The 27,038-nt window shown below is 39.6% G+C and overlaps 2 protein-coding genes and 1 long non-coding RNA gene across 9 annotated transcripts in view; 1 reads left to right on the top strand and 2 right to left on the bottom strand.

Annotated features, from left to right (window-relative positions):
• The window catches only part of LARP4 (La ribonucleoprotein 4), a 69,084-nt gene extending 65,623 nt beyond the window's left edge, over positions 1 to 3,461 (bottom strand). Inside the window, exons 1-2 of one of the 7 annotated variants that reach the window (XM_079774148.1) lie at positions 3,317 to 3,454; positions 2,202 to 2,362 (exon numbers count right to left, since the gene is read on the bottom strand). Coding sequence is in view for 3 of the 7 variants with exons in the window: in XM_079774145.1 (XP_079630271.1) it covers positions 3,063 to 3,089 (27 nt within the window). In the remaining 4 variants the exon portion in view is untranslated. Of the gene's footprint in view, positions 1 to 2,201; positions 2,363 to 2,878; positions 2,978 to 3,062; positions 3,233 to 3,316 lie in introns of those variants that run through there. The other 6 variants (XM_079774150.1, XM_079774149.1, XM_079774146.1 and 3 more) reach the window with 6 other exon arrangements.
• A 3,713-nt stretch (positions 3,462 to 7,174) lies between these two features.
• Positions 7,175 to 27,038, top strand: part of FAM186A (family with sequence similarity 186 member A) — a gene marked incomplete at its 3' end in the record, with an annotated part of 87,581 nt that continues 67,717 nt past the window's right edge. Inside the window, exons 1-3 of the mRNA XM_079773769.1 lie at positions 7,175 to 7,603; positions 12,317 to 12,812; positions 22,728 to 22,852. Of these exons, the coding sequence (XP_079629895.1) occupies positions 7,403 to 7,603; positions 12,317 to 12,812; positions 22,728 to 22,852 (822 nt within the window). The 5' untranslated portion in view covers positions 7,175 to 7,402. The remainder of the gene's footprint in view (positions 7,604 to 12,316; positions 12,813 to 22,727; positions 22,853 to 27,038) is intronic.
• Positions 11,843 to 25,049, bottom strand: LOC307101259. The gene is made up of 3 exons (XR_013813653.1): positions 24,948 to 25,049; positions 23,286 to 23,392; positions 11,843 to 12,442 (listed from the first exon to the last, which is right to left on the bottom strand). It is a non-coding gene; the product is annotated as an uncharacterized lncRNA (long non-coding RNA).

Below are 27,038 nucleotides of genomic sequence, written 5' to 3'. Positions count from 1 at the left end.
GATGTAACTAGCTGAAAATATTAGCGGGGGGGGGGGGGGGGGGGGGGAATGATGTGAAAAATGAATAAAATGTTAGCAAGCAAAAAAACATGAAAAATTTGCAAACTGCCTCCTTGGTGCTCAAAAATTTAAATAACTCTCTAGTAGCCAGAAGAAGGGAGCTGTTTCAAACTTACAGAATTTGTTTAACAATTTATGTTGGGACATGTTTGACAATTTTGTGAATTATCCAGATATTTTTACCTCTTTCCAGAGAGCCACTGTGTTTCTCCTTCAAAACAGGTGAGAAAAAAACAATAAACTACTGAGGTCTATATAGCCATTTGCCTGCAAGACCAAGTTAAAAAAAAAAAAGTGACATCTAAGTATTATTTAAAATAAGATTCCTTGTCTGCCTACGGAAGCATAAAAATCTTTTAAGTAATTTAGAATCCTAATTGCAGCTTAAACATTCACTGGCTTCGCAATCTTGGGCAAGTTTCTTAAATTCTCTGTGCCTTAGTTTATCTCTAAAATGGAGATAACGCCACTACGTCAAAAGTAGGCTTGAAAAAAAAAAAATATATATATATATATATATATGCGCAAAAACACTTAACAGGCCCGACACACAGTAATTACAATACATGTGCACACCACTATTACTATACTATTATCATTACTTTTTATATATCCCACTGATTCCAGTTATAAATTAGTAAACTGGAGTCTCTCCAGAAAAATGCACTCAGTAAGAGATTTTGAACACAACTGCAGAGGACTCTTAGATCCCAGATTGGTGAAGTCCAAAGATGATCCACATGCAACTGGGTTTTATAGTAAAGTGGTTCTTAAACTCTCCTGTGCCATGGACCTCTTCTCAGAATAACATTTTTAAGTATATAAAATACTAAGGATCACAAAATAAACCAATTATATTTATCAAAGTATTTTTAAATTTCAAATTTAGTAATAAATGTGCTTTACTAATACAATAACAAGATTCTTTATATATAATAAAGAGTAATGAGCATAAACAATGTCAAGATTATCTGTTAAAACTGTAATAGGATGAAAATATTTCTCTTGTTGAATCCATTAAAATTTCAAGAATTTTCATTTCTAGATTTCAATTAGAAGCTAGTGAAAATAAGCATTTTTTTCCCCTTAACCAAGTTCATAGGGACCCAGATTAAGAACTCTTGGCTTAGGGGAAAGTGCAAAAATAAGTTCTGAAGCCAGAGCTTTATGTTCTAGAAGTCAGACTTCAGACTTTAGACCCCACATTATTCACACCTGAATGACCTTAGACATCAAACTTCTGAGCTTGGGTTCACTTATTTAGAATAATTCCTATATCATGAAGTTAAAAGGATCAAATATTAGCTAACAAAATGCTAAATGACCAATGTTGTTTTTTAGGTTTTTTTTACTGATTTTAACCATACATTCAGCCCCAAATATGTAGTGACATATTAATTTTCAATAAAACTCATTAGGAGAGATATTTTAAATCACATACTGATTCACAAAGAAAATGATTAATGGAAACAATTGTATGTAAACAGTTTAGCGAGAGCCGTGATTTGTCATTAGATTGACTTGTATCTAAATCTCAATCCCACTACTTTACTTTTACTAAGTTACTTAACCTCTCCACCTCTCATCTGTAAAACACTGCTTTGTTTTAGAAACAAGAGAGGATCTAGCTTCAACACTCAATAAATGGAGCTATTATTATAGTTCACATTTTAACAAAGCCAAAGAAATCAATTTGGAACTCAAAAGTTTATTTTGGAATTATGTTGATATAAATAAACTTCACAGTCCTTCTTTTGCCTGGCAAAAACATATACACACTGGAATCTGCACCATTTAAACGGCATAACATTCCTAACACAAACTGGCATTGTTTAAAATCATAATCTGATTTCTTTTTCTGCCCAAAGAAAAACAAGTATAAAAATCAGTCAACAGAAGGGCTTCAATTAATTTTAAAACTTTTCATGATTCACCTGGAATATCCTAAGGAATGTTTATTATCAATGCTGGACATACTGTAAAGTAACTGTGTCAATTTAAAACCCAATTTAAAGCTCTCACATTAATCAGATACACTGAGTAGATTAAAAAGAGAGAGCATGGCATTTTCTTTACACGGAATATTAGAGAGTAAGATCCCTCCCTTCCCCCCGAAAAGACTGGCCGATCAATTATACAACCTGTAAATTCCTTCCCTCATTGAAAAGATTCTTTTATGGGCATAGTTAACAAGGGCCAAGTTGCGAAGTTGCAGCTTTGCTGGTTTGACGTTTTCACAATGCAAGAACAGTATGATCTGGAATCTACTCAAAGCTTTAGCCAGGCAGTCAGCTGATGCTCACTGCACACAAGAGAAAGACAGAAATAAGAGAAATTAAACCTCGTATATTTGTGTAAGGCAGGTACCTATTACCTAAAATTAAAATAGGCCAACAGCTGACGTTCCAATTACAAGTTTTAAAAAAGTGTTTATATTGTTAAGTAACAATACAAAAATTGGCTTTCCCTGGACTTAGGTTTCTCTCATTCTTGGAATTTTCCTTGCAAAGGGCTTTTATCCGTTAGAAAAAACAACAACAAACAAGCAAAACACACACACACACAAAAAAAAAAAACACACAACAACAACCACAACCAAGTCCTCATCCCGGAGTCGCTGCTACAGTAACTTTTACAAAAGGTCAAAGCGGTGCCTTTCAAGCCTTCCAAACCCTATTGGCTTCTCCTCGGTTCACGGCAACTCACTTTTACACCCACGGAACGTTCCAGAGACCAAGAGTCGGGGACCGCACAAAACTGGGTGGGGGTTGCTAAAAAGAAACTTGCAACTTTCTTTCCCCCCCACACACACACGTACCGAATTTCACCTTCTCCGCTCCGCCGCCCCACATGTTGCTCCTCTCTCCCAGCGGGCCCCGCGCACCCTCGCTCCCACCCCCGGAACGCGCCCACCGGATCGCCCTTCCCCGCAGGCTCCGCCCCCCGCGCCTGTTTGCCTCCTCCGGGGGATCCATATGGGACACTCTCCCCTTCCTCCGAACCTCACGCCGCGCCAGACCAGGCTCCATTCTCCACCTTCGAGGCTCCCCCGCGCCGGCCCCCCCCCGCCCGGAGCGTCCTCCGGTGGGAGCGCGCCGGAGCGGGGCCGCAGGCCTGCGCCGCCCAGGTGCTGTGTCAGCCTCTCGGCCGGTCCCGCGGCGTGCACGGCCTGGAAAGTCACATGGCGGTGGGACCGGCCGGCGCCTCCACGCCCCTGCTCCCTGCGGGGCAGGACAAGAGAACCCAGTCCACTCACCTCCACGAAGAGCAACATGCCTTCCCCGTTCGACCCAATCGTTCTCGCCGCTGCGGCTCCGAATGGCTTACAGGCCCGAGCCCCAAACGCCAGGATAAGGACACTCGCCCGGCCCAACCACCCGGCAGCGGACCCGGCTCCTCCCCCGCCGTCAGTCGCAGAATTCTGACCCGCCCAGTCCCACCTCCCTCGAAACATCAACTGTTTCCTGTTCTAAAGAACAATTGCTTCCGGGAGAAAAAGAAAATCCTCGGCGCACTCAACTTTTGCACCACCTTTTATTTTCCAGCGGCTTATGGAATGTACTACCCTCTGTCCTAGGGGGAGGAGGGACGCGGTCGAGGAAGGCACCATTCTGTGCTACGGGGGTGTGCAAAGGTCTGACTGCATTTCAGCCATTGCAAAACGGCCAGAATTTCGCAGTTTTCATAGCTCAAAATCTAGATCTGATAAAAAGCCGAGCTTGTGCGAAATACTCTGTTTCTTTCTTTTTTTCTTTTCTTTTCTTTTCTTTTTTTTTTGTGTGTGTGAGAAGTGTTCTGAAAGAATGCCCAACCCTGCCGAAAAGGTGGTGCGGCTCACAGAAAAAAGTAAGAGAAGGACAAAAAAGACACACACACAGTAATAGTAAATAGATTAATAGCAGCAGCTGTATTAAACGCTTACTGTGTGTTTGGCACAATTCTAAGTATTTTACGGTAATCTTAAGACCATTACAGGCAATAAATGCGATTATCCCCATTTTACAGTGACGCCTTTTAGGAGGGCGGGTTTCATATAGACACACCTTTAAAGAACTTTGCCCTTGTTTGTTTTGTTTTTTAAAAAAAATCAGATACCCACATCTCCGCTTAATATCGAGCTACTTTATAATACTTAATCTGAATAGCTTCTTCTTGATGTTTGCCATCAATTCAAATGGAATATAAGAAAAATTTTTAGAGTGTAAAGTGAAAGTTAAGTTTATTAGTGAAGCCGTGAGACAGAAGGCTACTCCACAGGCAGAGCAGCCAAAACAACAAAAATTCCCACTTTTCTGTTAGATGATCCAAATTCCTTAGTATACCTCCCTCATCAGTCCCATTTCTATATCCTGGTTCAGGCACTCACTTTTGAAAGAATCATGTCTTAATATTTTCCAATGGATTTTTCCCATTCTATTATATAAAATGGTTTCATTTTCACTAAACTGCTGTTATTTGCTTTCAAGACCATTCTGAACCCATGTAATCTCCTTTACCTCAAATGAATTTTACTTTTTCAATTAGATAGTAAATTAATTCCATCAAATTGTTGATATTCGTGGCTCATACTCTTTCTAATATGATCATCAGTAAATGCAACATTACTTCATATCAATTAAACCAATCTCCTCACTTTCCCCCCTGAAGTACAAGCTCAGCACTCACCTCCAAAGCCATGGCTCAAAGTGTCTTCCCTATCTGGAAAGCCTTCATTTATCAATCAACCTTCTCTCTCCATAAGGTTTTTCCAAAGACTGTACTCCCCACAGATCTCTTCTTCATGTCCCTTGTTAGCACTCGAATATTATATTCTATCTTGTTATTTTCTTTTTTTCTGTTTCTTTACAGGTACCCTATTATATTCTTCACAGTCTAGGATAATGGTAGTCACATAGTAGTGTCTCAAAAAATGCTTCTCAAATTGAAAGGGAAGGAGAGAGTTTTAAATTTGCTTTAAAAAATCTTCATTTCTAGTTGCTGATGAATTCCATGCTGCATAAAAAAATATGAGAGCACAATAATGCTAAATTAGTTTAGTTGATAACCATGCTGGCTGCTTTGCGAATGCCTATGGGAGTAAGCAATGTAAAGAAATCAAGTGAAAAACAATTTAGGGATCTCACAATGTAATATTTGCAACAAAATACTTAAACAAGTTAATTGATAATGACAATAAATGCTGGATATTTTCACAAACCTCACATTTATAAAAATAAATAATTTTCTTTAATCGTGGTCCTTTCAGAAAACATCATGAACTTCCTTGAATAAATACACTTAATTGTGATTTACAGAAAAGGAGGGAGTAACAGTTTATGAGTAGGGGCAGGATGGGCAGTCTAACAATAAAAGAAAGTATTCTGGCCCTAGCCGATTTGGCTCAGTGGACAGTGCATTGGCCTGTGGACTGAAGGGCTCTGGGTTCGATTCCAGTCAAGGACAAATGCCCAAGTTGAAGGAGGCAGCCAATCAATGATTCTCCCTCATCACTGATATTTCTCTCTCTCCTCCCTTCCTCTCTGAAATCAATAAAAAAATTTTTTTTAATTAAAAAAAAGAAAGTATTCTGGGGCTTAGAAAAGTTTCTGTAAGGAGAGAAATCTGAAATTATAGTAGATATCCAAATTTAGACAGTATCTGTAGAGAAACTGAGAAAGGATACATCAAATGTTAGAAAAGGAAAACTAAGTACAGCATCTGGTTTTGAGTTTGCACTAATGGTAGAGACCAATAATAGTTATACTTTAATGAGATAAGTACTATAATAGAAAGTTTACAAAGTGACTTGGGAAAACAGAAGAAGTAACTTAGAGAACAGGATCTTAAAGAGAAAGAAAAATATCTAATTTGCTCTCTGTATATTGATATTTTTAAAAGACAACTGCATTATGATCCTCTGCCTCCTTTTTCTGAAAGCCTGCAACATATCAGTTGTTTGACTTGACAGGTTTACAACAAGGACTCAATGTAGGACTAAATTTACAATAAGGTTACAGTAAGGACTCAAGATTGGAAGTTCTTATAGAGAAATTAAGTAATACATCCACAACTTGTATAAAATGTAAAACCTATAAAATGATATTATATAGTTTATTAACATATACACCTGTGGTAAAACTACATAAACATAGACTAGACATAAATATATCAAATTCATGGTAGTCATTGCCTCTAAAAAGGGACAGAGGGGAAGCAAGGAGTCTGGGGAGAACACCAAAAGGACTTCAACTTATATCTAATGCTTTCTTTTAAAAAGATCTGAAGCAACCTTAGCTGGTTTGGCTCAGTGGATAGAGCATTGGCCTGCGGGCTGCAGGGTCCCAGGTTTGAATGCAGTCAAGGGCACGTGCCCGGGTTGCGGGCTCCATCCCCAGGAGGGGCGTGCAGGAGGTAGCCAGTCAGTGATTCTCATCATTGATGTTTTTATCTCTCTCATCCTCTCCATTCCTCTCTCAAATCAATAATTTAAAAAAAAAAATCCAAAGCAGATATGACAAAATGTTAATATTTGTTCATTCTAGGTGATAGACACATGATTATAATATTTACTTTCTGTACTTTTTCATATTTTTTAATTAAAAAATAAGAAAGCTATACAGCCAACAAAACCATTGTCCTTTAATTTCTCCAGCCTCCTACATCCTTTCGCATCCACTGCAATCAAAGAAGCTGCCCAAAGTACTCCTCTTTCAGTTAGAAAGTAGCCTCCAGTACCCTTCCATTTCTGGAGCCAACTATGGAACTTCAAAGCCTTCTTCTGTCAGGTTCCTTGGAAAAAACAGGTAACTAGGCAGTGCAGAGTATAGTCATCATTCAGATAATATCTTCTAAGTTACTACATGTCTAGGAAAAGTTGAGGGGCAGCTGAGGAAGTTGTAACACAATTATTCCATTACAGGCTTAAATATTCTTAAGCAAAATTTCAAGAAGAGAGAAGAACCAGGAGTTACATTTGATACACTGGATCTTGAATTCTAACACCTAGATTTTAAGCTCATTTAAGCAGGGCTATATTTCTATTTCTTTTATCATTCCTGTTGTCTGTTCTTTCCACCCTCCCCCCTTCACCCTTCTACCATCACAGCATATAGAATGCCTAGTTCTCTGCATGTAGTAAGCACTCTTAGAATGTTTGTGTCAATGATAATGTCACAACAGGTCTATTATGACATCACCAGGACCAGAACACCAGGGTTAGCAACAAATCAGTGGCGAGGTAAACGACAATCTCTGAGAGCGGGAAAGACGTCTTCTAGCTTCCTCGTGGACACGTTTATTACCATTTGCCTATATTCTGAGGTGGAAATAAAGAAGAAAAAGAAAATCACTCAACTTTATCAAAATGAAAAATAAGACATACAGTGAATCTGATTCAGAAAATGAAGTTGTGGGTTACACCATCATACCCAAACTGGACCTTGAGGTCCCTAGACTTGAGGTCCCTGACTCAGTACAGCAAATCATATCTAAGATTGAGCAAGCACAGCTCTTTCGAGCCAAAGAGGTAGGTATAGTTCATGAGAATTTTATAGGTTGCAACTTATTTTTTCTTTAACTTCCCATGACTAGCTACATTTTTTTAGAACTCATTTTATTTGCATGATATTTGACTGTGTTTAAGGTAATTTTGATTTCAAATGACAATTTCACCTGACTGCGGATAAACAAGCTCCAATTTTATATTCGTCTCATTTTCATCTCAGAATTAATCAAGCTTTTTAAGAAATAAATCACATGTGCTATTGAATGATTGAGAATCAAAGAGAAATTAAAATCGATAGCTAGGTAATTTTGATATCTAATTTTAGTCAATAGTTTTCATTTGTTCCTTACTGACTTATCAAATAGCTTATTAGCAGTGATTCATCCTCATATATTTTCTTTGTACATTCTTTGGGATTTTCTACATATACTAGAGGCCCAGTGCACGAAATTCATATACAGGACGGGGGGGTGGGACCCTCGGCCCCGCCTGCACCCCCTCCAATCTGGGACCCCCCAGGGGATGTCCAACTGCCTCTCGAAATCCGGGACCACTGGCTCCTAACGGCTCGCCTGTCTGCCTGCCTGATCGTCCCTAACCCCTCTGCCTGCCTGCCTGATTGCTCCTAATCACCTCTGCCTGCCTACCTGATCTCCCCTGTCTGTTCCCCTACCAGCCTGATTGCCCCTAACTGCTCCCCTGCTGGCCTGATCGCCCCTAACTGCCTCTGCCTTGCACCCAGGACCCAGGATACCCTCCCTCTGGACTGCCGCAGGCACCCAGGACCCGGACCGGCTTTGCCCGGGCTGGCTGCAGCTGCAGGGGACCGTGGGTGGGCACCTTCGCCCGGGCTGCAGGTGCTGGCGTGGGGGACTACGGGGTGGGCAGCTTGTCCCTCTCCTGGGCCCCAGCCTGGCCAGTCCCATTCCTCTCTCAAGATCTCATTTGTGCCTGGCTGGTCCCCATTCCTCTCTCCCCAGTGTTGAGTGTCTGAACAGTTAGGGCATGATGGCCTGAGGGTGTGATGACCTGAGGGCATGATGACCATTTGCATATTAGCTCTTTATTATATAGGATAATCCTGTCATGTGCTAAAAGAGGCAGCTTTATTTTCTCCTTTAATATCTGCCTGCATTTAAACTTTGTTCTTGATGTACTAGGTAGGCTAGGACCCCCAGTATAAAGTTGAGTAGAAGTAATGAGGCATTCTTACTTTGTTCTTGATGTTAGGGAAAAGCATTCAGTCTTCCACCGTTAAGTATGATAGTAGATATATATATTTTAGAATGCTCTTTATAAAATTGGGGAAATTCCCTTCTTTTCCTAGTTTACCTAGATTTTTAATCAATAATAGATACTGGGTTTATTTTTTAATTCAATAAGTGTACATATTATGAAATGACCACAATACATCTCGTTAACACCCATCACCATATATAATTACATATTTCATTCTTGTAATGAGATCTTTTAATATTTACTCTCTTAGCAACATTCAAAATGCAATACAGTATTATCTATAGTCACCATGTTGTATATCATATCCATGTGACTTATTCATATTAGGTTTTATCAAAAGCTTTTACTGAATTTAGTGGAATAATCACATGTTTTTCTCTCTCAAATCTGTTAATATAGTAAACTACATTGATTTATGAATGCTAAACCAACCTTGAATTTTTGGAATAAATGCCATTTATTCATCACTAGAGGCCCGATGCATGAAATTCGTGCAAAGGGTTTGGCCCTTGCAGCCACGGTGGCTTTCCTCAGACCTTGCAGCCCCAGCTTCGTGCAGAAGGTCGTTTGGAAGGACATCCAGAAGGTCATTCGGCTGTCCAGTCTAATTAACATATTATGCTTTTATTATTATAGATGTAGCATGTTTTCTTATCATCTTGTATTTAGTTTGCTAAATTTTGTTAATAATTTTTTGTGTCCATGTTTATAAAATACATTAGTCTGTAGTTTTCTTATAATGGCATCGGAGTAATGCTAGCTTTATAGACTCAAGTAGAATATTCTCTACAATTTTCTGTAAGAGTTTGTTGAAGAATTGGCATTTCCTTTTACCGTATATGTTTGGTAGAAACCACCAATGTTTTGGTGGGGTTGGGAGAAAACCAATGAAACTATCTAGACTTGGGGTTTCATTATGGGAAGGTTTTAAACTACAAATTTAATTTTAAAAAACATCATAGGGCTACTCATGTTATCTTATTTCTTCTTCAGTAAGCTTTCACAATTTGTATCTTTCAAGGAATTTGTCCATTGAATCTGAGTTTTTGAGTTTATTGGTTTAGAGTTGTTCATGATAATCTATTACTATCCCTTCATTATCTGTAGAACCTTTATAATATCAACTCTCATTTATGATATTAGTAATTTGTCTTTTTCTATCTCTCTTTATTTCTGGAGAGAATTTTTCAAATTAAATCTTTATTGTTGAAAGTACTACATCTGTTACTCTTAATCCCACATTGACCCCTTCTAGCCTGCCCCCATCAGCCACCCCAGACCTTCACTACCCTATTGTCTGTGTCCATGGGGTATGCATATATGCATACAAGTTCTTTGTTTAATCTCTTCTCACCTACCCACCCTCCCCTGCCTTCCCTCTGAGATCCCACAGTCTGTTCCATGCTTCTGTCTCTGGATCTATTTTGTTCATCAGATTCCACATATGAGTGGGATCATGTGATACTTGTCTTTCTCTGACTGGCTTATTTTGGCTTAGCACAATACTCTGCAGGTCCCTCCATGCTGTCTCAAAGGGTAAGCGATCCTTCTTTTTTACTGCTGCATAGTGTTCACTGGTGTAAACGTACCACAACTTTTTTATCTACTCACCTAGTGATGGGCACTTGGGCTGTTTCCAGATTTTAGCTATTGTAAATTGTGCTGCTATGAACATAGAGGTGCATACATTCTTTCTGATTGGTGTTTCGGGTCTCTTAGGGATATATTCCTAGAAGTGAAATTACAGGGTCAAATGGCAGTTCCATATTTAATTATTTGAGGAAATGCCATACTGTTTTCCATAATGGCTGAAAGTCTGCATTCCCACCAGCAGTGTACTAGGGTTCCCTGTTCTCCACATCCTTGCCAGCACTGGTCTTTTGTTGATTTGTTGATGGTAGCCATTCTGACAGGTGTGAAGTGATACCTCATTGTTGTTTTAATTTGCATGTCTCTGATGATCAGTGATTATGAGAATTTTTTCATATGTCTCTTGGCCATCTGTATATCCACTTTGAAGAAGTGTCTATTTAGGTCCTTTGCCCATTTTTTAATTGGATTGTCTTTCTTTTGTTAAGTTGTATGAGTTCCTTACATACTTAGGATATTAAACCTTTATCAGATGTATTATTGCCAAATATATTCTATACAGTGGGCTCCGTTTTTGTTTTGTTGATGGTTTCTTTTGCTGTGCAGAAGCTTTTTATTTTGATGTAGTCCAATTTGTTTATTTTCTTCAATTTGTTTCCTGTCTCTCTTTCTCTGCTTATGTCTAAAGGGTTATTAATTTTTCTCTCTGCTTATTAGTCTATAGCTTTACCAATTTTGTTGATCTCAAAGAATCAACTTTTGTTTCTTCTCTAATTATGTTTCTATTTTTTATGTTACTGATTTCCAAACTGATCTTTTTTATTTACCTTGTGTACTTTGGGTATAATTAGCTTTTCTTTTTCCAATTTCTTAAGGTAGGATCTGAACTCATTGATTTAATAAATTTTTTATTTTGCAGTAAGTGTTTTGTTCCATATATTTCCCCCTCTGCAAATAAAACTAAAAGTGCTCTGCTTTTATTTTATTCAGTTTTCTTTTCTTTTTTAAATATATTTTTTATTGATCTCAGAGAGGAAAGGAGAGAGAGAGATAGAAAGGATATGAGAGAGAATCATTGATCTGCTTCCTCCTGCATGCCCCCAACTGGGGATCAAGCCCAAAAGCCAGGCCTGTGCCTTTGACCAGAATTGAACCCAGGATTCTTCAGTCCTCAGACCAACAGTCTACCCACTGAGTCAAACTGGCTAGCGTTTATTCAGTTTTCAATACTTTCCCTTTTTATTTTTTTTTCTTTGAACCATTAGTTATTTAGAAGAGTGTTATTTAGTTTACAAATATTTGGAGATTTAAAAATTGTATTTGTAATTCAGTATTTTTGCATTCAGAGAACTTATTTCATATGATCTGAATCTTTGTAAATTTCTTGAGATTTGTTTTATGGTTCAGAATATGGTCTCTATTAGTAAATGCTATGTATGCACAATTTTTATTCTGTTGTTTAGTGGAGTACTCTATGAATAATGTGAATGTAAGAAACGAGCGAGCGAGAGAGAGAGAGAGAGAGAGAGAGAGAAAGAGAGAGAGAGAGAGAGAGAGAGAGAGAGAGAGATTGATTTATTGTTCCACTTATTCATGCATTCATTTGTTGACTTTTGTATGTGCTCTGATGGGGGATCGGACTCCCAACCATGGCCCATTGGGATGACACTCTCACCAACTGACCTACCAGACCAGGGCTGTAGATAGTTTTATAAGAGTTTGTTTGAGCCCAAACTGATGACAGTTGCTTCAGAGAATAACAGTTTTGCAGTTTCTTCTATGCATTTGAACTAAGGAGGGAACATAAGATTCCATGAAGGTGCGAGAAAGCAAGATGGATGGGGGTTGGATTATAGTGTAGTTAACAAGGTTATTGGCAGTCGGATCCCGGCAGCAGCTGCAGCGGCTCTCGTCTTTCCAGGCTCTTCTTGCTATCTCCTTTAGCTTCCGGAAACGGCCTCTGGTGTGGCTGTCTCTGATGGAGTCACCAAAGTGTTCAATGACATGAAGGTACGTAAGTCCTCGACACCAGAGGAGGTGAAGAAGGGCAAGAAGGCGGTGCTCCTCTGCCTGAGTGAAGACAAGAAGAACATCATTCTGGAAGAGGGCAAGGAGATCCTGGTAGGTGATGTGGGCCAGACAGTAGACGACCCCTACGCCACCTTCGTCAAGACGCTGCCGGACCAAGACTGCCGCTACGCCCTGTATGATGCGACCTATGAGACCAAGGAGAGCAAGAGGGAGGACCTGGTGTTTATCTTCTGGGCCCCTGAGTCTGCGCCTCTTAAGAGCAAAATGATCTATGCCAGCTCCAAGGATGCCATCAAGAAGAAGCTTACGGGGATCAAGCATGAATTACAAGCAAACTGCTACGAGGAAGTCAAGGACCGCTGCACTCTGGCAGAGAAGCTGGGGGGTAGTGCTGTCATCTCCCTGGAGGGCAAGCCCTTGGGAGCCCCCTCCAGCCCCCTGCCTGGAGCATCTGGCAGCCCCAGACCTGCCTGTGGGGGGTTGCAGGCTGCCCCCCTTCTGCCAGACCGGAGGGGCTGGAGGGATGCCAGCAGGGGGAGGGCAATCCCTTCACCCAGTTGCCAACAGCCTCCCACCCCCTGGACCTTCCTCCTCCCTCCACCCCTGACAGCTTTAAACAGCTTTTGATCTTCTGATTCCTCTTGGGTTGAAACAGACCAAGTCTTCCCTACCCCAGGCACCCCAGTTTTGGAGAGGGCCTGTATTTTTTTTTTAACGACACCCCTACTTGCAACCTGTTCCTCCCGCCCGCTTTCCCATGCTGCCAACTTCTAACCGCAATAGTGACTCTGTGCCTGTCTGTTTAGTTCTATGTATAAATGGAATGTTGTGAAGATAACCCTTCCCCATGCTGCCTGGTTCCCCTCCCCTTTTCCACCTGGTCTTGGCCACTCATGGAAGCAGGACCAGTAAGGGACCCTTAATTAAAAAAAAAAAAAAAAAAAAAAAAGGAAGAAAAACAACAATAAAAAGCCTCAATTAAAAAAAAAGATTATTGGATTACAGTGTAGTTAACAAGTTTATGTGCTCTCTTGAGAGTGGTTATGCTTATTGCAAAGGTGTGTAAACCTAAATGCACAAAGAAAACAATGGACAAGGCTAGCTTAAAAAAATAAACTGTCTACTAAAAAAGTTATATGCATGACCTGCCCAGTTAGGAAGTTATAATCAGATCACTCTGTGAGGTTACTTTACTTTTTTATTTTAAAAAATTGATTTGAGGGAGAGAGAGAGAGAAACATTGATTTGTTGTTCCACTTATTTATGCATTCATTGGTTGATTCTTATAGTGCCCTGACCAGGAATCAAACCTGAAACCTTGGTGTATCAGACAATGCTCTAACCAACTGAGTTACCCTGCCAGGGCCAAGGTTACTGCTTAGAGCCCCCCCAACCCCATTTTTTAATTTATTTTTATTTTTAAAAAATTTAAATTGATTTCAGAGAGGAAGGAAGAGGGAGAGGTAGAAACATCAATAATGAGAGAGAATCACCAACCGACCACCTCCTGCATGCCCCTACTGGGGATTGACCCTGCAACCTGGGCATGTGCCCTTGACCAGAATTGAACCCAGGACCCTTTAGTCCACAGGTGGACACTCTATCCACTGAGCCAAACCAGCTACGGCTAATTGGGTTTCTTTTTTATCCAACCTGACAATCTCTGCCTTTTAATTGGATGTTTAGACCATTGATATTTAATGTGATTATTGATATGGTTAGATTTAAATTTACCATCTTGCTATTTGTTTTGTATGTCTCATGTGGGGTTTTTATTCTTTTTCTGACTTCTTTTAGATTCAATATATTTTTATGATTATTTTATTTCTTTTATTGGCTTATTAGCTATAATTATATTTCAACTTTTTAGTGGTTGCTGTAGGGTTTATAGCAGTGATGGGCAACCTTTTGAGCTTGGTGTGTCAAACTTCGCCAAAAAACTGAGCATAGCTCGGGTAGTGTGTCACTTTGAGGAAAAAACATTATTTCACGATATTTATAGTTTAAATAACATAAATGTATAATTGTTATATATAATTGTATTTAATAAACCAAAAACTAAATATTTAACTTACCTGCTTAGTGACTTCTTTGTTCATCCGTCAGTCAGTTTCTTTTGTTGGTCTTGATATTATTTAGCTTGTGTGGGGTGCCGTGAACTAAGATAAGTGAGGGAGAGGGGGAATTCTTTAACTAACCTGCCTATTAGTGACTTTTTTGTTGCTGAATTTCATTGGCTAAATCTTCAATTGAAGGTTGGTATTTTGTACACTTCAGGCCCAAGCAAGCGCTACTAACTTCATCTGTCAATCTGTTTCTTTCTTTTTTTTAATTTTTTATTGATTTTTTTACAGAGAGGAAGAGAGAGGGATAGAGAGTTAGAAACATCGATGAGAGACAAACATCGATCAGCTGCCTCCTGCACACCCCCTACTGGGGATGTGCCCGCAACCAAGGTACATGCCCTTGCCGGAATCGAACCCAGGACCCTTGAGTCCGCAGGCCGACGCTCTATCCACTGAGCCAAACTGGCCTCGGCATGTCAATCTGTTTCTTTTGTTGGTTTTGATATTATTTAACGCTGAGAATAAGGCCTCACAAAAGTATGTAGAGGGAAAAATTGTGAGTAAAGCCATTGCTATATTTTTCAGGGTGCTAAAAGTGTCTGGTAGTCGGTTCCAGGCACTCCAAATTTCCTGTTCGTAGTGGCACTCCTCTTGATTCTCCAAGCGGCACCTTTCCAGATTCTCAAGCTTTGACCTCAAGTCAACAAACACCTGAGCCCAGATACTGTCTTGAAATTCTGCAAGTTGCATCTCCAAATCATCAATTTGCATCCATTGGAAACCATTTAATTCCAAACTACTGTAGGCTACTACATCAGGATACTTAATTATTTTCATGGTCTGTTCTAGACTTCTAAATTGGCTAAATCTATCACTAAACTGGTCAAGTTATGAGTCTAAAACATGCTGGTACTTCATATGTAAGAGTTCCATTTCATTTTGTACAGCTGCACTGGCCTTCTCAAAATACTTTGTTACTCGAGGAAAATACTTATAAGTTTTAGTTTCTACATCTCGCTTGAAAATTTTAACTTTACTTTCAAAAGCTTTTATGTATCCAAACATAACGTCAATACTTTTGCCAAAATCTTGTAACTTTAAGTTCAGTTCATTAATATGAACAGAGAGATCTGTAAAAAACATCAGGGTGTTGACCCACTTATTAACATTAAGCTGAGGAAAGTTTCCCAGATCCTTATCATCAAGAAATACCTTAATTTCTTCAAAGCACTCCACAAAGCGCTCAAGAACTTTGCCTCGGCTCAGCCATCTTACATTATTGTACATCAGCAGTCCACTGTAGGTGGAATCAACCTCCAGTAAAAGTGCTGAAAATTCTCGCTTGTGAAGGGGGTGAGCAGCTATTAAATTAACTATTTTTGTAACAACTGACATTAAGTCGTTTAAGTCAGTGAATCCTGCCTTGGCACATAAAGCCTCCTGATGGATAATACAATGAAAAGGCACAATTGGATGTCCAATAGCTTCTGTAAACAATTTGACAAATCTGACTTTTTCCCCCACCATATTCGGTGCCCCATCTGTCGTCACTGACACAACTTTAGAGATATCAATGCTTAGGTCACGAAATGTTTGTATAACAACCTTACATATTTCGCTTCCTGATTTACTTGTTGACACTGATACTAACTTTATCAACTCTTCTCTCATTGTGAGACCATCAGAATATCGACCAATAATGGCCAACTGAGCATGTGATATGACATCAGTAGTTTCATCAAGAGAGATCGAAAAATATTTACACTTCCTTATGTCTCTCTTTAATTGATGTTGTATGCTTGTGTTCAGTCTCATTATTCGGTCTTTTATGATATTTCTACTGAGTGGTAACTCAGATATTCTCTCAATAATTGCATATTTATTCTGCATATCGTGAAATAGAACTGGTGCACATCTTAGGAGAGTTTCTTTAATAAATTCTCCCTCACTGAGTGCTTTTCCATGATGAGCTATAGAGTGAGCAATGCTCAAACTTGCAGATGTTAAATTTGTAGAGCCTTTCATAAATTTAAGGATGGAATTAGATTGGCTCTTATAAAGGTGTAGCTGCCTGGAAATGTATTCCTTCCTTTCATCCTCACTTTTTTCCAAGAGCTGGGAATGATTAGTTTCAAAATGTTTATTTATATTCCACGTTCTGCTTACTACTGTTTCAGTACATAGGATGCAAAACGATCTGCCATTGTTTTCTATAAAGCCATACATCTCGGTCCATGTCTCTTGAAAGGGTCGGCCACTGCTACTACCACTTCCTTTACTTAACCTTAGTTTTTTATTTTTTGGGTTCTCCATCAGGGGGGCAGTGACAGAGATAGAATTATAGATAGCTTGTTAGGCCTGCAGGCAATTAGGGGTTAATTAGACTAACTAACCACAAAATGGTGCATATAACCGTCTTTTAGGAAAGGGCAGGGTTAATAAGCAGAAATAGGGGTTAATAAGGATGCACAACAGTAATAGTGGTGAAATGGAGTCTGCACTATGGAGCAAGATTGTGTTCCTTATGTGAATTAAAATGGCTGCCACTATTTCTAATGGCGGGAAACGGCACCCATAGCACGCCTCTCCCAGCCTCCCCCTCACTTATCTCAGTAATGATGGATTAGAAATCCATGACACCCCAGAACAGTAGATAATGGTTGCTGTGGTTAACTGTTATTTGGTTACTGGTAATGGCAGGGCCCCCAGAGATGCATCCCCCGCTGCATTCCGCTGCTCCCTGCTCTGCCGGTGGAAGTGAGGGCAAAGATCCCGGCTTAACTGGAAGTCCCAGAACTAGACACTCTATGCCGGACTTCTGTTGTTTTGGCCTACAGACCTCCGGCACAGAGTGTCTAATAGGGGAGGATGAAACATTTGCGACTAGTGTCTTACTGCAAGACTCTAGTCGCAAATGTTTCATCCTCAGGAGCAGCAAATGTTTCATCCTCGGCATGCGGCCGCCTCAGCGGCCGCGTGTCATCAGAAATGGCTACGCGTGTCATAGGTTCACCATCACTGGTTTATAGTATAGATATTTAAATTACCACCATCTATTTTCAAATGGGATTATACTACTTCTTTTTTTTTTTATTATACTACTTCATGAACAGTGTATGAACCTTATAGCAATATTCTATCTCCCTCACCTCCTGGCATTAGTGATATATATATAATTCCTCACCTGAAGATATGTTTATTTATTTTAGAGAGAAGAAGGAGGGGGGAGAGAGAGAGAGAGAGAGAGAGAGAGAGAGAGAGAGAGAGAGAAACATTGATGTGAAAGAGAAACATTGATCAGTTGCCTTCCATATGTGCCCTGACTGGGGACTGAACCCACAATCTTTTGGTGTACACTCCAATCAACTGAGCCACCCAGCCTGGGCCATTTGTGATATTTTTATTATACTACTATGTACATTATAAACTCATTATTTATTACATTCCTGTTACTTTTGCTTTAAACAGGCAATTCCTTATTTTTCAATTTTTTATTGTGCTAAAGTATAAATAAAATTTTCAATCTTAACTATTTTTAATTGTACAATTCAGTAGCATTAAGTACATTTACAATGTTGTGTAACCATCATCACTATTTTCAGAACTTTCTCACCATCCCAAACAGAAACTCTGACCCATCCTATCTAATAAAAGAGTAATATGCAAATTGACCGTCACTCCAACACACAAGATGGCTGCCCCCATGTGGACACAAGATGGCCGCCACAAGATGGCTGGCAGGGGAGGGCAGTTGTGGGCGATCAGGCCAGCAGGAAAGGGCAGTTAGGGGTGACCGGGCCGGGAGAGGAGGGCAGTTGTGGGCAATCAGGCCAGCAGGGGAAGGCAGTTAGGAGTTACTGGGCCAGCAGGAGAGGGCAGTTGGGGAGGACCAGGCCTGCAGGGGAGGGCAGTTGGGGGAGACCAGGCCTGCAGGAGAGGGCAGTTGAAGGTGACCAGGCCTGCAAGGGAGGGCAGTTAGGGGCAATCGGGCCGGCAGCGGAGCAGTTAGGCTTCTATCAGGTTGGCAGGGGAGTGGTTAGGGCGTGATTAGGCTGGCAGGCAAAAGCAGTTAGGGGCAATCAGGCAGGCAGGCAGGCAAGTGAGCGGTTGGGAGCCAGCAGTGTTGGATTGTGAGAGGAATGTCTGACTGCAAGCCGGGATCAGGCCTAAATTGGCAGTCGGACATCCCTAGGGGTCCCAGATTGGAGAGGGTGCAGGCTGGGTTGAGGGACAACCCCCCCATGCACGAATTTCGTGCACCGGGCCTCTAGTTAAACAATAACTACCTATTCCCCTCCCACCCCCAAACTCTGGCAAACACCATTTTATTCTCTGTCTCTATGCATTTGTCTACTCTATATAACTTATGTAAGTGGAATCATAAAGTATTTGTTCTTTTGTGCGTGATTTATATCACTTACCATTTTTAAAAATTCATCTATTGTTGTAGCATGTATCAGAATTGCCTTTCTTTTTAAAGTTGTGTAATATTCCATTATATGTATACTAGAGGCCCGGTGCATAAAATTTGTGCATGGCTAGGCCTGGCCAGCGATCAGGGTCAATTGTGGCCTTACAGCTGCTGGCCGGGACCTCCCTTCCCCTAGCTGCCGGCTGCTGGCCAGGGCCTTCCTTCATTCTACGCTGCCCCCAATGGTCAGCACACATCATAGTGGGCAGTCAAACTCCAGGCTGGTCAAACTCCTCCCAGTCGGTCAAACTCCCGAAGGGACAATTTGCATATTAGCCTTTTATTATATAGAATATCACATTTTGTTTATCCATTCATTCATCAATAGACATTTGGATAGCTTCCACCTCTTTACTATTGTGAGTAATGCTACTATGAACACTGGAATTCAGATATCTATTCAAGTCCCTGCTTTTAATTTTTTATATACTCAGGAACAGAATTGCTAGGTAATATGGTAATTCTGTTTTTAATCGAACATTGTTTTCTGTAGTGGCAGCATCATTCATTTTACATTCCTATCAGCAGTTAACAAAGGTTTCAATTTCTCCACATTTTCACTAACACTTGTTATGTTCTGTGTTTTTCTTTTTGTGATAATAGCCATCCTAATGGGTGTGAAGTATCTCATTGTGGTTTCAATTTGCATTTCCCTCATGATTAGTGAGATCAAACATTTTTTTATACATTTTTAAAAATATATTGTTTATTGAATTCAGAGAGGACGAGAAAGAGAGATAGATCATCAATGATGAGAGAGAATCATTGATCAGCTGACTCCTGCACATCCCCCACTGGGTATCGAGCCTGAAACCTGGGCATGTGCCCTGACTGGGAATCGAACCCAGACCTCCTGGTTCACAGGTTGACCACTGAGCCACACCAGTTGGGCAAGATTGAACATCTTTCTATGTGCTTATTGGCCATGTGTATATAGTCTTTCATAAAATGTCTATTCAAGTCTCTTGCCCATTTTGGAACTAAGTTTGTCCTTGTTGATTTGTAGGAATTCATTTTATACTCTTGATATGAACCATTTATTAAATATGTAATTTGCAAATATTTCTCCCTTTTTTTTTTTTTACTCTATTCATAGTTGGGATGGTTAATTTTATGTGTCAACTTTACTGGGCCACAGGGTGCCCAGATACTTAGTCAAACATTATTTTGGATATGTCTATAAAGATATTTTTGGATGAGATTAACACTTGGATCAGTAGACTGAGTAAAGATCTAATCCAATCAACTAAAGACCTGAATAGAACAAAAAGGCTGAGTAAAAGGGAACTCTACTCCATTTGCCTCACTGCCTTGAGCTGGGACATTAGTCTTTACCTGCCTTCAGACTTGAACTAGAACATCAGTTCTTCTTGGGTCTTGAGCATGCTGGCTTTCAGAATGGGTCTACATCATAAATTCAATACCAAGAGTGGTTTTGAAGAATCAGAATATGAAGGATGAGTTTTCTGAATTGGGTTTGGAGTTTCTGAAATTGGCTGACTAATTTGATTAGGTTTAAGGTGTGAATGACTCCTATTCCAGTATTAAAGAGAGTAGTGATAGTCCTTGACATAATCTGGCAATTAAAATATGCAAAATATCACCATTAGCTACTCCTAATCACCCACATACAAAAAGCAAGAATCTTTGTAATTGTGTATATAATACTTTCAAACATTTTTGGCAAACTAACAAATGTAATGAGATTGGTTATTTGCTCCTAATATCACTGGACAAAATGGAGAAAGAAATGTATGAGTTTAGGGATTCAAACTGCCAGCTCAAGTGCCACATAAATGACCTAAAATTGCCTTTGTGTACCCTGAAGGAGACCCCTATCTCCTGTAGCTGCATGGCTGAAACTGCTGAAAATTAAACCCAAATTCTCACTCAGGGGCTAATGTTAAAGTGAGGGCATTGATTGGGAAGGGATGGGATTATGAAAGTTGGAATGGGGATGTATGGAAAGGTACTGATAAAGCTTGGGACATTGAACCTTTAAATTCTGATGAGTGTTCTTGCTAGGGGAGTAGCCTTCCACCACATTAGGAGCAGCCTCTCCATCCCTGTCTGATGGGATTAACTCTGCATTGCCTGAGGAAACTAATAATCTCTCCTGAGGCAGTAGCCATGCTAGACAATGCTGAGTCTCTTTAGGAGCTATCCCTGTTACAAGTCTTTGTTTCTAGACTCAAATCACAGCAGGCCACTAAAGGTGAGGTACATAGTGTGACCCATGAGAAGGTGTACTGCACTCCAAAAGGACTACTTGAATTTTCTAACTTTTGTAGTCTGAAACCCAGGGGATATATGTGGGAATGGATATATGGGGTGTGGTTTAATGGTGGAAGAAACATAAAGTTGGAGCAGGCCAAATTTATTGATATGGGCTCCCTAAGCAGAGGTTCTGCATTTAATGTTGCAGATTAGGGAGTTATAAGACCTACTCATCCATCCTATTCATGGTGAAAGTATGTCTTCTGGAAAGTAAGTCCAGAAGGCATACTTTCACCATGCACGTGAGAAATCTAGGAGGGGCGCCTCAGCATCCATGAAGAGCTCGGTGATTGCTCTTCTCTGTAGGTCAGACCTAACAGTCAGAACTGCAGTCACTGAATTGGAAAACCTAAATTCAATGGAAGTAATTGGATCCTGTGGTGGCAGGAGCCAAGTGGTGGCACTCAACCACCAAAGGCCAGATGGTTAGGGTTCCCTTAATGGACAAAAGAGTCAAAGCACCAACCAGAATAGTCTGACTTATGCAGAACTATGGCATTGGCTAGTTGATTGTAGTGTTCCTAGAAGTGAAATAGATGATTATGAATTATCTAGGTCAAGTGAATGAAAGTCTAACCTGAATCATAAAAATAGATAGTCATGGCCCTAGCCTGTGTGGCTCAGTGGATAGAGCATTGGCCCACAGACTGAAGGTTCCCAGGTTGGATTCTGGTCAAGGGCACGTACCTAGGTTGTAGGCTCGTTCCCTGGCCCTGGTCGGGCATGCATGTGAGAGGCAACCAATTGATGTGTCTCTCTCACTGTCTCTCCCCCTCCCTTCCATTCTCTCTAAAAATCAATGGAAAAATATCCTTGAGTGAATATTAATAATAATAATAATAACTTTTAAAAAGACAGTCATCACCCCTCAATCAATTCCCAGACTTGACCCAGTTTATAGACCCAGAACCCCTTGAATGAAGGGGGAGGCTGAGACCTCCTCCAAGAAAGACCCCAGCATACTACCAAAAATTTGTACTATTAATCTGTCTTGAGGCTTTTCCAAAGAGACCTATGGCATTTACAAGAATAACTGCATTCTGGAAAAGGAAATAATCAGACCTTCAGGGAACTACTAGACACTGGCTCTGAACTGACCCTAATTGTAGGCCATCCCAATGTCCACTGTTGTCCATCAGTCAGAATAGAGACTTATGGAAATCAGGTGATAAACGGAGTTTTAGCTCAGGCTCACCTCACAGTTTTGTTCAGTGGACCCCTGAACCCATCCTGTGGTTATTTTCCCAGTACTGGAATATATAATGAAATAGACGTATTCAATAGCTGGCCGAATCCCCCACGTTGGTCCCCTTAGTGAGGGCTATATGATGGGAAAATGCCAAGTGGAAGTCACTAGAACTGCCTCTCCCTAGAAAAATAGTAAATTAAAAGTAATACTGCATTTCTAGAGGGATTACAGAGATAAGTGCCACCATTGAGGACCTGAAAGATGCAGGTGTTAAAATTCCTACCACATCTTTACTCACTGTGCCTTTTTGGGCCTGTGTAGAAGACAGATGGATTTGGAGAATGACAGTGGACGATTATAATATTAACCAGGAGGTGACTCAAATTGCAGCTGAAGTACAAGATGTGGTAATAGCTTGCGCAAATGAACACATCCTGTGGTACCTGGTATGTAGCTACTGATCTGGCAAATGGTTTTTCTCCATGAGGACCACCAGAAGCAGCTTGCTTTCAGCTGGCAAGGTCAGCAGTACGTTTTCACTGGCCTACCTAGGGTATATCAACTCTTTAGTTTGTTACTACTCACGAGTGAAGCTATCTGTTCTTTGTTGGGAAGATTATTATTATTGATTCAAAATTTGTGGTTGCAGCAAAAGTAGTGCTTAGAGGGAAATGTATATCATTGAATACATATATTAGTAAAAAAAAGGAAGAGTCAAAATAAATAACTTAGCTTTCCACCTTGAGAAACTAGAAAGAAAGGAGCAAATTAAATTAAAAAAGGAATTCATGTAATACTTTCAACAATAAAGATTTAATTTTTAAAAAATCAAAGTAAGCAGAAGAAAAGAAATTTTAAAAAACTACAACAGATACTTACCTGGTAGGGGATAGAGGATCACGAGGGTAGTTTTCCCAGGGCTAGGCATATCTGTCTCACTCAAGATGTGCTGACCCTTGCAATTTCCCCAAATGCAGGAAACTCAACTGCATAATTGTGGTAGTGGGGAGAAAATTAGAGCAGAAATCAATAAAGTCGAAAACAGGAAATCAATAGAGAAAATAGAGACCTAATAGTATATGTTCATGTTGACCAATGTCACTCCAATCAATTTAATAATAAATATATTTTTTAAAGGATTTAGCAGAAACAAGAGCCTAAGAAATCATATCCACAAAAATTAGGTTTAAAAATGATTAGATATAGAATTTAAGCTCATTTACCCTGCTTAAAGAAATAAAAATAATCAAAATATGACTAAAGGTTAAAGTCTCTTAAAATGAGCCAGAAGTTTTTTGTTTGTTTATTTTGTTTTTTCTGTCCTAGTTTCTCTATTTTTTAAAATATATATTTTATTGATTTTTTACAGGGAGGAAGGGAGAGGGATAGAGAGTTAGAAACATCGATGAGAGAGAAACATCGATTGGCTGCCTCCTGCACACTCCCTACTGGGTATGTGCCCACAACCAAGGTACATGCCCTTGACCGGAATCAAACCTGGGACCCTTGAGTCCTCAGGTCGACGCTCTACCCACTGAGCCAAACCGGTTAGGACTAGCCAGAGTTTTTTTAAAAAAAGAACTAAATAAAATTTCTAGGCATAAAATTAAAAATGTTAAAATTATAAACTCAATAGACAGATTAAGTAGCAGATTAGACCAGCTAAAGAGCTAATGAACTAAGAAAATTCTGAAGAAGAATGCAGCTCAGCAATAAAGAAATTGAAACCACAAATGAGAGGTTAACTAACATGAAGAGCCAACATATTCTAGTCAGACTTTCAGAAAAATAAAATAAAGGACTGGAGAGAGGTAACAAATAGATAATGTTGAGAATTTTACACAATTGAATAAAAGATACCAATTCTCAGATTTAGAAACCCGAAAGAATCCCAAGCAAGATAACAAAAATTAAATTCATACTTAAAAAAGAAATTCATACTTACATAGTAGTGAAACTGCAAAAAACCACAGACAAAGGTTACATCTTAAAATCAGCTGAAGAATAAAGTCCCTACAAAGATTACATCTTAAAATCAGCTGAAGAATATAGATCCTTATAAAGTAATGGCATTTTGTACTCTCAGTTATCTCAACATTAACTATGGATACCAAAGGTAATGGAATAACAACTTCAAAGCTTTGAGAGTAAACACCTCTCAACCTAGAAGTGCACATCTAGCAAAACTATCTTTCAAATGTGAGGTTGAAATAAAGGCATTGTAAATGAGTAATTTAGAGGGTTTACTAATAGAACCTCACTAAGAAACGTCTAAAGGATGTTCCTGAGGAAAAAAGAAAGGAAATCACTGAGGACTCTAATATGAAAAGAGGCATAATGAGAAAATAAAATTGTAAACATAGGCAAATATATAGATATCAGGTATATAAAACAATAACAATATATAATGAGTGAAGTTTTACAAAAAAAGAAAATACTGGACAACAATAGCATATTAAGCCCTAGCTGTTTGCTCAGTGGTTAGAGCGTCAGCCCTCGGACTGAAGGGTCACAGGTTCAGTTCTGGTCAAGGGCATGTACCTTGGTTGCAGGCTGGATCCCTGGCTCTGGTCTGGTCTCCTGTGGAAGGCCGCCAATCAGTATCTCTCTTTCACATCGATGTTTCTCTCTCTGTCTCTCCCCGTCCCTTCCACTCTCTCTAAAAAAAAAAAAAAAAAAAAAAAAATCAATGGAAAAAATTGTCAGGTGAGGATTAACAACAACAAAAGTAGCATATTGAAAGAAGAGTGATCAGAGTTAAAGCCTTAAGATACTTGTGCTGTTCATAATGGGCATTGATATTGATTTACTTTAGAATGTGTTAATTTATAAACATATGTGTTGAAAATTTTAAGGAAACAATTACTGAAAGAAAAAGTCAATACTAAGGGCAAAAAAGAAAAAAAGTCAGAAAAATAAGTATTCTAATCAATGGTTAGTATTTTCTAGCCATTCTAATTAGAAATAATATTATTTAGATGGTAAAAATGATGCAAATATATCAATCTGCTGAACCTGGGTCTGTTTACTTTTCCTTTAGTCTTCTCTGAATTATGTAGAGTGAGAAGGAATGGGTGAGGGGTGGAGGTTGCCTTACCCGAGTACCTATGTCTGCTGACTTCTACTGGGTTTGACAAAGAAAGGCAAAGAAAAACATTAAGGCGGGAGGCAGGTACAACTCCTTCCTGTTTGATTGGGAAAGTGTCTCTGAAAGCATCTCCTTCATGGCTCTCTTTCATGATAGACCTATTACACCAGCTTCCTTTGGGTGACACAAGCACTGGAGCTACAGTAACATTATCTCCTCTCTTTGTTTCTGCTGTTGCTAAACTCTGGTTGTCTTGCTTTCATTCCGTTTGGCCTCTCAGCTCTTCTATGACAACAAATTCTTTAAATTTTTTCATGCTTTACATACCAATTCTTCTTTGTTTTTCTGGCTAGGCCTTGACCTATATATTCAATATCCATGTAAAATTAGAAATCAAAAGAAAACGATTGTTAGACCATGTTTACAAATGAAATGTCCAAAGCTGTAGAGAATTTTTATGAGTTTATTTGAGCTAAAACGGATGACAAATGCTGAGAATCAAGATTTCAAATGCACCCTGGCTAGGTAGGTCAGTTGGTTAGAGCACTGTCCCCATACACCAAGGATGTGGGTTTGATCCCCAGTCAGGGCACATACAAGAATCAACCAATGAATGCATAAATAAGTGGAACAAATCGATGTTTCTCTCTCTTGCTCTCTTTCTATCTAAAAGTCAATAAATAAAAATTAAAAATGAATAAAATAAAGAGTTATATTCCTGGAGCGTGACTACCCACCATGACATGCCTAGTTAGAAATCTATGATTAGATCACCCTGTGAGGTTAATGTTTTTATATATTTATTTTTATTGTTGAGAGTATTATAGCTGTCCCCCATTTCCCCCCTTTTCCTCTCACCTCCTGGAACCAGTCCCACCTCAGGCCTTCACCGCACTATTGTCTATGTCCATGGGCTATGCATATATGTATATAAGTTCTTTGGTTAATTTCTTTCCTCCTCCCCCTGCCCTCTAAGATCTGTCAGTCTGTTCCATGCTTCCAAGTCTCTAAACATTCTTTGTTCATCAGTTTCTTTGTTCAGTAGATCCCACATATAAGTGATATGGTGTGATATTCACCTCTCTCTGACTGGCTTATTTTGCTTAGCATAATAAAATCCAGGTCCACCCATGCTATCTCAAAGGGTAAGAGAGTCTTCTTTTTTACAGCTCCCTAGTATTCCATAGTGTAAATGTACCACAGCTTTAAAAATATATATTTTTTATTATTGATTTTAAATAATAAAAGAGAGGGGAAGGGAGCAGGAGAGAGGTAGACACATCGATGAGAGAGAAACATTTGATTGGCTGCCTTCTGCATGCCCCCTACTAAGAATCGAGCCCCAAATCCTGGTGCATGTGATGATGGTCAACTAATTGAGCTACACTGGCTGGGCTGTACCACAGCTTTTTTATTTTAATTAGTTAGTTAATTAATATTGGTTTCAGAGAGGAAGGAAGAGGGAAGAGAGAGAGAACACATCAATGATGAGAGGAAATCATTGATTAGCTGCCTCCTGCACGCCCCCCACTGGGGATGAGCCC

This window comes from Cnephaeus nilssonii, assembly GCF_951640355.1.
Source record: "Cnephaeus nilssonii genome assembly, chromosome: 6".
Lineage (NCBI taxonomy): Eukaryota > Metazoa > Chordata > Mammalia > Chiroptera > Vespertilionidae > Cnephaeus > Cnephaeus nilssonii.
Note: the sequence above shows the minus strand (reverse complement) of the source record. Positions and strands in the feature narration are given on the sequence as shown.